We start from the raw sequence: 12,616 nt of genomic DNA, 5'->3' as shown, positions 1-12,616 counted from the left end.
TTTCCGCTTGGTTCTGGAACCGTAAAAAATTTGAATCAAAAACCTGTGCCCTGTTCCACTAAGGGAACCTCTGATATCACAGACTGAGATAATAGATGATCCAGAGCCAGAAAGAGCCTTATGTTTCTCTGGATCCTTGGCAACGTTTGCCCTTAGAAAAAAATGAGGAGACGGGAACTCTCTGAACTCTAGTTGTAACCTAGAGAAAACTGCAGAAGCCACCCATCTGTCTTGACATTGTTCCTGCCAGATCTTTGAGAAAGGCAGGAGCCTTCCCCTCCACCCGAGCGAGCGGGGGCGCCCCTTTATAAGGAGGCTATAGCATCCTGCTTTGTGGGCTTTCTACCCCAAGATCTCTTCTGACCCTGGTGCTGCCCTTGGGGACTTCCCCTTTGAACTTGATGGTTGAGGTCGTCGAGATTGCCTAGAGGCTGATGCCCCTGGCACAGGAGAGACATGCTTAAAGGAGAAATATTTGAACTTCTTCTTTACTGGTAAAAAGAGAGCTTTTCTCATTGGAGATCTTTTGGATGTATTTTATCCAGATTCTCTTCAAATAGCCGTTCACCATGAAAAGGGGAAACTGGCTAGGAGCTTTTTTCAGGGTGCTTCGGCTGACCAATTTTCAGCCATAGAACTCTGCGAGAATGCACACGCCGTGAGTCCAAGCATAAGCCGTGAGGTTAAAATGATGAAATCTTTCATAGTATCTACTGTGAAACATAGTGCGTCTGATACGCCAGCCCATTATTGGACCTGCTCATTAGGCAGACTCTTGAGTATCTCCACAAACTGTTCCTTAATGGACTGAGATACACTAATTGCAGAAAGAATCGGCTGTGCTGCTGAACTTGCTAAAAACATATTGCTTTTAGAAAGAAGTTCCAACTTTTTATCTGTTGGATCCTTTAAAATCAGTGCATTATCCACCGGACATGTGAGATTCTTGCTCACTGAGAATTTCTTAGGAGGATAATATTGTTTATCCGGATGTTCCCATTCAGAATACATAAGCCTTTTTAGCCATGCATGAATAGGAAAAAACATAACCAGATGGGGGAGGTTCTAATGAACCCAAATTAGAGGTAGGTTCCTCAAGAGCCTGCACTGCAGGCAACAAAAAGGTTGAACTAACCAATTTAGTAAGGAACTGCACAATCAACCTGTCTTGTGATGCTACCCCTTCTATATTAGGATCCTCGGAAGAGGATAAGTAAGTATCTTCCAATTATTTGGGAAGATCTACCTGATCCCCAGCCTCCTGCACCTCAATAAGGGACCTGAGCACTAGATGGGAATCTGCTATGTTTAGCCCCACTAAGGAGAGCTATCATAGCATCAATCTTCTTTCCGATTTACAAATGGTAGAAGAAAAACTCTTGTGTGATATATACAGGGACTGAAGTGTCTAGCGCAGCTGCAACACCAGTTCCCCCTGACGGCTCAATCTGACCAGCCACATCCTTCTCAGAGGAGGATGACATTCTGGAAATGGATTTAGTTTATTGTGAAACCATTGACCCCTTTAGAACCCTTAGAGGAGTTTCTGGCCCCATTACCACTCAGTCTGAAGCATAAAGCAGAGGCACTACCAGCAAAAGAATGTACACTGCTAGGCTATAGTCCAGCGCCATTAGCTGCTATTAATCCTAGCCTGGTAAAGTACAATGTTTCAAAGGGAAATGCCTGTGTCACCAACCTGAAACAAGCTATCCTCCTACTCTGTCCCTCCACAGACAGGCAGCACCTTCACACACACTGCTTTAACAACTTCCTGCACGTGTGGCCCGTGTCTGGCGCTGTTAGCCACGCCCCTGTGTGAATCACTCCCCCCCTCCTTTCAAAGTAAAGTGTTTTCCCGCATGAGCGGCATCATGTGAAACAGCAGACATGGCGCCGGGGGGGGGGGGGGGTTGTTAAATCCTCCGCTGAGTGGCCGGCATAGTCTGTCTCCATTTAAAAAAAAAAACCTTCTTTTGGCATATCAATCCCCCGAAGGGGAGAAAAAAACCAACATTGGGGGCGCAAGAGGAGAACCAGACCCCCTTAAGAAATTAAGGCTTCTGTGCTGTTTCCAGCATCAGGTCGGTGAGTGCTCAATACAGCCCCCAGTGGGTGACACACAGACATGACAGCATTATACATAGAAGGAGAAATTCCTGAGAAAATCTCCCTTACCTTTCCTCGCAGCAGGGTTATCTGAGATGAACCCAATCTTTACCCTTCGCGGTGGGCTCTGAAATCTTTAGGTAACCTTCAGGAACAGGGGAACCTCAGGTTACCCACAATCCTGGGCCTGCAACATCACCCTGCCAGTAAAAAACCTTATGGCCTTACTACCAAAAAGTACTGGATCCCAGGGTCCAGCTCTCTAGAAGAGAAGCGTTCGCAAGCAAAACGTTGATTCTTTGGACACGAGGCCTGGGTACCAGTCATTTAGTCCATGAAAAGACATCAGAGCCGATCCGGTCAGATTAGCTAGCCCCAGCAGGGAACCTTCCAGTGGAGCTTAGCACAGCACATCTTTACTCGTGACCAACACCTTAGACACTGGCGAAAAAAAACTGAGGACTCCCAGTAGTGGGAGGGGTTATATAGGGAGTACACTTCTCGCCTTAGGTGATGGACACTGGCACGCCCTATCAGTGGCCCTATAGCCCACATAGTAACTACTAATAGCTCTGTGTCTCCTGATGTAAGAAAAGAAAATACACTACAAATATATTACATCACTTCCAAAATTTCATTCTGTCCTACAAGAATTTTCATACTTTAATAAACTCTTCATTTTCAATATGGAGACTAGCATGCAAAAAAATGGTCGATCATTCATCCAGGCGATCATTTATCTGATAATCCTATCATGTGTACTAGGCTACTTGGAAGATCCTTCCACTGTCTAGTATTAAAGCGGTAGTAAACTCGCCAAAAGAAACACAATTTAGCCAATTTTGTAATCAAATATTTATTTAGAATAGAATGAGCACTAAGAATAAACCCAAAAATCATTTTTACTGTAAAAACACATTATATTCCAAACGCTGCTGCTCTGTAGTAGCCATCACCATATCAACTGTGGTCTTCCGTGTCTGTAGTCTAATATACTTCCGCCCGCACTAAATTTTCCTCTCCGTAAACCTGCGCATGCACACAAAAAGCCGTATCCAAGCCTTGTCTTTGTTTCCGGTTACTACGGCAATGAACCTTGAGCGAATCAGTCTATCCTGTTGCTGGCTTACTTGGAAGCATCGCGGGATGTCGGGGCTGACGTCAACAATCGGAAATGGCGCAGCCCCGGCATAGACACTGCATTTTTCCGGCAGGGTCTCTGCTTGCCGGAAGATTTGGACATACGGCGCGTGCGCGGGCTACGTCATTAGCCACAAATATACCTATAACTCACAAGGCAAGCAGGTGAAGAGACTTTCTTCTAAAGAAAATAAAATAATTTTAAAACCTTCACTTGTCCACAGGAAGAAAAGTCATCATATTGGGTATACAACCACTTTAAGCTGTAAATGGGAAATTAATATGATGATGTTAATGATATACACTAGGTTTGCACAAGTAATTGAACCACAACCCCAAGGTACCTGAAGGACTAAACAACCTGAAGATGAGAGCTTGGGTGAATTGCATGTACAGCAGTTTGGTCGGTAGGGAAGAGACTGTAATTATTTCTATTAACTTGAAAGCCTGAACAGTCCCAAAACTCCTCCACTTGTAACAGATTGCACTTGAGTGCAATGACTCATGAGGGCATCAGTGGATCTAACACACACACACACACACACACACGCACGCACACAGTATCTCACAAAAGTGAGTACACCCCTCACGTTTGTAAATATTTTTACATCTTTTCATGTGACAACACTGAAGAAATTATACTTTGCTACAATGTAGTCGTGAGTGTTCAGTTTGTATAACAGTGTAAATTAGCTGTCCCCTTAAAAATAACACACAGCCATTAATGTCTAAACTTCTGGCAACAAAAGTGAGTACGCCCCTAAGTGAAAATGACCAACTTGAGCCCAAAGTGACAATATTTTGTGTGGCCAACATTATTTTCCAGCACTATCTTAACCCTCTTATGCATGAAGTTTACCAGAGCTTCACAGGTTGCCACTTCTACTCCTGAATGACGAGATCATGGAGTTGGTGGATGTTAGAGAGTGCCCTCTTTAGGGTTTAGGTCTGGAGACATGCTTGGCCAGTCCCTCACCTTTACCCTCTGCTTCTTTAGCAAGGCAATGGTGATCTTGGAGGTGTGTTTGAGGTTGTTATATTGGAATGCTGCCCAGTCTCCGAAGGGACGGAGTAATGCTCTGCTTTAGTATGTCACAGTACAAGTTGGCATTCATGGTTGCCTCAAAGAACTGTAGCTCCCCAGTGCCGGCAGCACTCATGAAGCCAAAGACCATGACATTCCCACCACCATGCTTGACTGTAGGCAAGACACACTTGTCTTTTGTACTCCTCACCTGGTTGCTGCCACACATGCTTGACACCATCTGAACCAAACAAGTTTATCTTGGTTTCATCAGACCACAGGACATGGTTCCAGTAATCCATGTCCTTAGTCTGCTTGTTTTCAGCAAACTGTTTGCGGGCTTTCTTGTGCATCTTTAGAAGAGGCTTCCTTCTGGGATGACAGCCATGCAGACCCCCTCTCCCCTTCGACCTTTTCAGCAATGCCAGCAGCACTCATATGCCTATTTCCCAAAGACAACCTCTGGATATGATGCTGACCACACGTGTTCAACTCCTTTGGTTGACCATGGCGAGGCCTGTTCTGACTGGAGCCTGTCCTGTTAAACCTCTGTATGGTCTTGGCCACTGTGCTGCAGCTCAGTTTCAAGGTCTTGGCCATCTTCTTATAGCCTAGGCCATCTTTATGTATAGCAGCAATTCTTTTTTTCAGATCCTTACAGTTCTTTGCCATGAGGTGCCATGTTGAACTTCCAGTGACCAGTATGAGAGAGTAAGAGTGATAAACACCAAATTTGATACACCTCCTCCCCATTCACACCTGAGACCTTATAACCTTAACGAATCACATGACATTGGGGAGGGAAAATGACGAATTGGGCCTTAATTTTGACATTTTTATATCGTACATCATGGGACACAGAGCCTTAAGTAATTAATGGGTTATATGCCACCTTCAGGTGATGGACACTGGTATACTCAATCCAGGAAGTTTACTCCCTAATATAACCCCTCCTCCTTCCAGGAGCACATCAGTTTTTTTTGGCCAGTGTCTAAGGTGTTGGTCACAAGTGAAGATGTGCTCTGAGGAACTGCAGGAGGCATCCATGCTGGATTTAAATAGCCTCCATAGACCAGATCCATCCAAAGTGCCACTGAGGCCTAAGTGGATGGTACCTGGGGCCTCGTATCCGAAGCATGAGGTTTTTGCCTGTAACGGCTCTCTGCAGGGCTGGACCCCGGAAACCCAGGGCTTAGGTCTTGCTACATTACCTAAAGCGCTTTCCGGGTGGGGTGCTTTTACAGGTCCAAGGGAGTTGGAACCCCAATATCTAGGGACCCGGTCCTTGAAGGTTTGCTAAACGGAGCCCGTTGTGACAGGTGAAGGTTGGATTGTCTGTTAATTCAGCAAATTCTGCGGCAGGGATAAAGTAAGGGAAGAAACTTAGGAACTGAAAAGTCTACCTATGTATTCTATTAGGGAAATTTTTTTGTCATGCCTTAAATTCTCCACTAGAGGTAGTCTATGCACATACCTTAAGCGTTTGCAGACTAGCCACCACAGTTGTACTGCGGCAACATGTCTCGGCTGCGCGAATAGCTGCCATGTTACGTCGCTTTCAGATTTGGCCACTAGGGGTGCGCACACGCTGCTTGCCCACTGAGCCAATGCAAGTGCCCAGTCAGGTAAAAAGGCGATCCCTCTATTCCCTCCATTCGCCTTTTCATGAGGTTGCTAGAACCATGGTGGCTTCATTCGAAGTGGTTCCCTATGCCCAGTTCCATTCAAGACTGTTGCAAAACTGTATCCTGTCCGCTTGGTACAAAACAATTCAAACTTTAGACTTGCCAATGTGGCTGTCCCCAAGGGTGTCGCAAAGCCTCAGTTGGTGGTTACTAACTGCCGAAAGGAAAATCCTTCAGTCTAGTTATCTGGAAAGTGGTAAGGACAGATGCCAGCCTTTCAGACTGGGGAGCAGTACTAGAAAAGAGAACTGTCCAGGGACAGTGGTCAAGAGCCGAAAGAACTTTGCCCATAAATATCCAAAGATTCAGGCAGTGCGTCTGGTTCTAAAGGCCTGGACTTTCAGTTTATGTGTTTGTCCTGTCAGGATCCAATCCGACAATGCCATGGCTGTGGCCTATATCGATCGCCAAGGAGGCACCAAGAGTCTCTCAGCGCAGAGAGAGGTGAACCATATTCTAACTTGGGCAGAAAGGAATGTTCCGTGCCTATCTGCAGTCTTCATTCCGGGAGTAGAGAATTTGCAGACGGATTACTTGAGTCACCAGCAGTTATAACCAAGGGAATGATCTCTTCAGCCTGACATTTTTTGGGCTGTTTGCCAAAGATGGTGGACTCTGGACGTAGATCTTCTAGCATCCAGATTCAACATGAATTTAGTCAACTTTGTGGCCAGAACAAGGGATCCACTCGCATGCGTAATGGATGTGTTGGTGACTCCGTGTGATCAGTTCTCGCTGATCTATGCATTTCCCCCTATTCAGTTGCTGCCTCTACTTCTTTACAGGATCAAGCTGGAAAGAAAGCCAGTAATTCTGGTAGCACCAGCATGGCCCAGAAGGTCATGGTATGCAGAAATCATAAAGATGTGGAGGGCCCATGTTCCTTCCCACTACGGCCAGATCTGCTCTCACAGGGACCGATTTTTTTATTTTTTTTATTTTTTCATCCTACCTTACGGTCTCTAAATTTAACGACTTGGCTATTGAAACTCGCATTCTGAAGAAACGTGGGCTTTCAGGGTCAGTTATCTCTAACCTGGTTTAATGCATAGAAGCCAGCTTCCAGAACTATATAAGGTCTGGAGGGCTTATGTTTCCTGGCATGGAGGGTTTACACTGGTAGCCCCCTTTCACACTGGGCCAGTGTGGGCATCGGTGGCGCTTTACCGTCATTATAGCGGTGGTCTGCGGCCACTAGCTGGGTGGTTTTAAAAAAGGGTTAAAACCGTGCTTTGCTGGTGGTATAGCCGCGCTTCCCCATTGATTTCAATGGGTAGGAGTGGTGAATACACCGCTCCTTTCCCCGCTCCAAAGATGCGGCTAGCAGGACTTTTTTCACCGTCCTGCTAGCGCACCGCTCCAGTGTGAAAGCCCTCCGGCTTTCACACTGGAGTGAAAGGGGCCGGTTTTTTCAGGCACTACACAGGCACTATTTTTTAGCATTATAGCGCCTGAAAACCGCCCTAGTGTGAAAGCTGTACACTCACTACTTTACATTGTAACAAAGTGTCATTTCTTCTGTTATCACATGAAAAGATATAATGAAATATTTTCACAAATGTGAGGGGGGTGTACTCTTGTAAGATACTGTATGTATTCAGAAACCAGTACTAAACCACAAAGTTGCTCACAAAAAAATTTGTTTATATAAAAAAAAATATCATGTGAAAAGAAAATAAGTTGTCCCTCTGTGCTACGAACACTTTTTGCTACGTTAACTAAATCCTTGACTGAAATTGTCAGTGACTCATTACATTTTAAGTCCAGAGATACAAAGGCAGTTTACCATTTTCTGATATTATTCAGCAATTGTAACCTCTTTATTTCTTTCCTTACAGGCTTCTTTTAAAGTGGTTCTAATGGCAGCAGGTTTCTTGACCTTAAATTCTATGCTTTAAGGTAAAAAAAACCTTCTGGGTGCAGCTCCCCCCGGCCCGCCCTTATATTTACCTGAGCCACATTAGATCAAGGGATGTGCATGAGAATAGCGGCTGTCCCTTGTGTTTCTCACTTTCTCGCTCTCTCATTTGCTCACAAATCAGCGGGAGCCATTGACTCCTGCTGCTGTCAAACACAACCAATGAGCCAAAGAGGACAGAACAGGGGACGAGGCCGAGCCGTGCTCTGTGTGAATGGACAATGTCCATTCACCGCAGTGTGGCTCAGGAGCTTAGCAATTAGCTTGCTTATGGGGGCACTCTGCAGGGAGACGGGGCCAGGGCCTGCTAGCAGGGGACCCACAAAGAAGCGAATCAGGGCTGCTTTGTGCAAAACCATTGCACAGAGCAGGTAAGTATAACATGTTTTGTTAGTTAAAGAAAAAAAATACAACATTTTTAGAATCACTTTAAGCTTCTCTCTTTTATTTTCTAATCATGATTTCTTCTTTTAGGCGCTTACGAATAATATATATATATATTTTTAATAAACACATTTTGCGTCTTTCAGAAACATGCCAAGGGACAGGACATTTTTAAGAAAGTGTGCAGCCACTTGAACATCATGGAGGAAGACTACTTTGGCCTGGCCATATGGGAGTCTCCAACCACTAAGGTAGGAAGAATATTAGGGTTGTAGTTCTCAGTTAATGTCCTAAAAACAAAAAAACAAGAATCTGATCTACATGGGGTCATGGATCCAGGATTATCTGGTCATGTTGTGTTTTGGTTCTGTTTTACAAATGATGCTCTCAACAGCAGTTTAATTGTTCATTTATTATCTGATGCTGTAGAGAACCACTGTCTCTTGTTGGCTCTCACCAATAGCCCCTTTTCAGACTTCATTGTCCACCAGATTAATCTCCACAGGATAAGCATGCAAACGGTTGACTGCACTTCTCCAGCGGACACAGAGACCCTTCTTTCTGTCTAGCTCTACTCGGCATCACTCAGCAAACATTATGATTAACAGACAAGGGATGCTTGGCACATGTTATTTAAAAGATGCACATCAGTGTAAAGCCAAGAAATGATTGGTGAAGAGATCTGGCATTGAACAAACATTCCTGAACTATTCGGCAACTTGTAGCTTTCAGCTCACAATGAATGCCTTTTCTGGTCAAACGTTTTAGAAATCCTTATTCCCCACAGTCTACTAATAATACTAAGTTCCAATTTTGATATTGGAAGAGAGCTAACCAGTACCTTTTAGGCTGCTTTCACACCGAGGCGCCGGCGGCAACACCACTGTTTCTAGCGACGCTTTACCGTAGTTGTTGCGGAGGTTTTCAGTCGCTAGCAGGTCTCTTTTAACCCCCGCTAGTGGCCAATAAAGGGTTAAAACGACCCACAGAGCGCCACTGTAGCAGCGCTTTGCTGGCGGTTTGGCGGCATTTCCCATTAATTTAAATTGGCAGGGGCGCTTTTGGAGCGGTGTATACACTGCTCCAAAGATGGTACTTGCAGGAGTTTTTTTTTTGAACATCCTGCCAGTGCATCACCTCAGTGTGAAAGCCCGAGGGCTTACACACAAGACTGCAGGGAGCCATTTTCAGGAGCTTTACAGGTGTTATGTTTAGCCCAAAAGCGCCTGAAAAACACCTCAGTGTGAAAGGGGCCATAAGGTTCTTTCTTTCTCATCTATTGGGGGACACACATACTGCCACCTACAGGAGGATTAACGCTGTCCAGTCCAGGATAACCCCTCCTACTACAAGCATGCCTCAATTTTTTTCTAGGGTCTTTGAAGTATGTACTTTTTTTTTATTTTTTAGTTTTTTTCTCCGCTGTGTTGAATGCTAAACTGTTCATTTTTTTTCCTTACCCTTCCAAGATTTTGCTCCTTCCATCAAGACCCTTTTCTACATTGTTGCTAGTGTTTGGTCTTTTTAATTGCATCTATCTGGCACAGCCACCCTCAACCCAGCTTTTAGAGTCCCACATCCGAATTTTGCTGAACCAAATGTTATGGGATAGCCTGAAAAGTGACCTTTGAGTGCCAGGTTCTGCATAACATCATGGTACCTGGTGCCCCCAGGCCACACTCCACTAATGGCTCCAAGGCCTTCTGTGTTTGCAGCCTTGAATACTGTTGCCCTCTGATGCTAGAGTCTATTCCATTTTCATATAAATATATTTTTCAAGTGATCAGCACTTTGTGTATAGCAGCTGCATTTTTATTCATTCATTTTCATTTGTTTTTTATACACCACTAGCGAGAGTTATATATTTAGCTTATATTTTTCACTTTATTCCATTTTCATAGTCCTCTTTAGCTTCGATGAGTGTGGTAGTTTTTTCTGTCTTTTCAACTAATGTATTTACTACAATTATGCAAAATCTTATGGCCCAAATCACCCATTTTATGTGCTTACTCAGCAGTTGCTGAGACTGTCTGTCTGATTCTGAGTAACTGTTTTTGCTTAGAATTAAATCGACCATTTCGATTCCTATTGATGCGGTGTGCACCAATTTAAAACTAGTGGATCAGTCTGCCATTTCTAGTTTTGGGTCCTTTAGAGCAGTGGTCCCTTCTCCGTGTCAACAACCCCTCCACGGACCGGGGGTGTGTGCAGGGGTTTTATAGAGGGTTGGTAAAGCCTGTCACCTCCCTTGTAGCTCAAAGTGTGTAGCGCTATATATAAAAAAAACAAAGTTAATATGTGTAATTCATAATTAACCTCACCCTCAATTGTAAGTGAAAGAAAACAAGATAAAGAGTAATAGAGATAAATACAAGGGAGAGGAAGGGAGTAGTGGTGCTTGAAAAGAGGAGTGGGTGTCCTGGTGGTGGGATGGTGGTGGTGCATGTTCTATGTTCTAGCTCTCTCTGACCTTGCCCACTACCTAAAGTGTGGCCGGCTGGCCTCCAAAAGGCCACAGACTGCCACCGGTCCATGGTGCCACGGTTGGGGACCCCTGCGTTTAGATCCCTTAAGGCTGCAAAGACTTTCCATTGTACCCATTATGCCAACGCTTTTTCTGCAGAGATTGGAAGCACCCTGACAAACCGTTTGGGGAAGATTTTGTACAATAGTGGTTGCTTCCCAACTCTGAATCTGGCAGTGTCATTCCCTCCTTAGCAAAGTAACTAGCATACTGGAGGGGGAATGCACCTGTTTATTTAGAACCCATCCGATAAGTGGCTTGAAGCCCTGTCTAAAATGCTCTTCCTGCTGGCGGACTCTTGACTAAGAATCATAACTCTGATTCTACTGTGCCAAACCATAGCTGACTGTTCAAAATCTCTTAAATGGGGTATCACCACTGCTGCAGTTGATCACTTTATTATAGAACACATGGAGCAAATAGCTGCAACTTTAAACTTCAATCCTGTCGGTACACATGTTTACGACTCATTGATTTAAAATGCTGGACCATGGATCCCAAGTCTAAAATGCTTCTATCCACATGCCCTTTAGTGCACAAGGCCTCTTTGGAACTACTCTTGATTAGAGGTCGACCGATATGGGTTTTTCTCTGGCCGATGCCGATGCCGATATTTAGAAATCATGGCGGCCGATAGCCGATATATGATGCCGATTTTTTTGGGCCGATATGTTAGGCCGATTTTATTTTATTTTTAATCCCCCTTGATCTAACACACCTTTCCCACTGGGGCGTTTTTTAAGGCGCTTTTGGGCTAAAAATAGCGCCTGTAAAGTGCCTGCAAAATGGCTCCCCTGCAGTCTGTGTGAAAGACAGAGTGCTTTCACACTGAGGCGATGCGCTGGCAGGATCTTAAAAAAAAAAGTCCTGCAAGCAGCACGTTTGGAGTGGTGTATACCGCTCCTCCACCACTCCTGCCCATTGATATGAATGGGCACCACTGCCGAAGCGCATGCAATGCGATTTGGCAGCGGTGCTTCATGGGCGCATTTAACCTCTTCCTTGGCCGCTAGCTGGGTTATATGTGCCCCACTAGCAGCCAAATAGCACCGCTAAAATGATGGTAAAGAGCCGCTAAAACTTGCGTTTTACCATCAACATCTGCCCGCTCCAGTGTGAAAGCAGCCTTCATAAGTGATACAGAAAATTTCTTACACTTAAAGCGGAGGTCCACCCTAAAATGGACCTTCCGCTCATCGGATTCCTCCCCCCCTCCAGCGCCACAATTGGCACCTTTCAGGGGGGAGGGGGGTGCAGTTACCTGGATAATCCAGGTAACTGCACCCACTTCCGGGCTAGCTCTCTGCGGAAAGGGGCGTACATTACGCCCCTTTCCGCAAGTGCCCGCCCCCTTCCGCAAGTGCCCCGCTACCTGCTGGGAAACACACAGATCCCAGAGGCAGCGGGGACCGTCCTCATTGCGCAGCGCGGCTCGCGCATGCGCAGTAGGGAACCGGGAAATTAAGCCGAAAGGCTCCATTTCCTGATTCCCATACCCAAGATGGCGGCGGCGGCAGCACTCGATCTAGAGATCGGCTTCGTGTGCCGACATCGCGGGCGCGCTGGACAGGTAAGTGTCACTATTTTAAAAGTCAGCAGCTGCAGTATTTATAGCTGCTGGCTTTAAAAAAAAAAAAAAAAAAAAACGCGGATTCCCGGCGGACTCCCGCTTTAAACATTTATTAAACAAAACAAACCTCCAATCAGTTTACTTGTATGTATGATCTAGATAAAAAAAAAAATTATATATATATATATATATATATATATATATATATTAAATAAAAACTAGTAGTCAAAACTTTTGGACAAAAAAAAAAAAATGGGCTAAC

General features: G+C 44.9%; 1 protein-coding gene across 12 annotated transcripts in view; it reads left to right on the top strand.

Moving 5' to 3' along the window:
* The window catches only part of EPB41 (erythrocyte membrane protein band 4.1), a 350,563-nt gene that overhangs the window by 103,348 nt on the left and 234,599 nt on the right, over nucleotides 1-12,616 (top strand). For all 12 annotated transcript variants that reach the window (XM_077481782.1, XM_077481776.1, XM_077481777.1 and 9 more), the window contains exon 4: nucleotides 8,407-8,511. In XM_077481782.1, the coding sequence (XP_077337908.1) occupies nucleotides 8,407-8,511 (105 nt within the window). The remainder of the gene's footprint in view (nucleotides 1-8,406; nucleotides 8,512-12,616) is intronic.

This window comes from Lithobates pipiens, unplaced genomic scaffold (assembly GCF_037356315.1).
Source record: "Lithobates pipiens isolate NorthernLeopardFrog02 unplaced genomic scaffold, aLitPip1_a1.2 Scaffold_16, whole genome shotgun sequence".
Classification (NCBI taxonomy): domain Eukaryota; kingdom Metazoa; phylum Chordata; class Amphibia; order Anura; family Ranidae; genus Lithobates; species Lithobates pipiens.
This window is presented reverse-complemented; position numbering and strand designations above follow the sequence as displayed.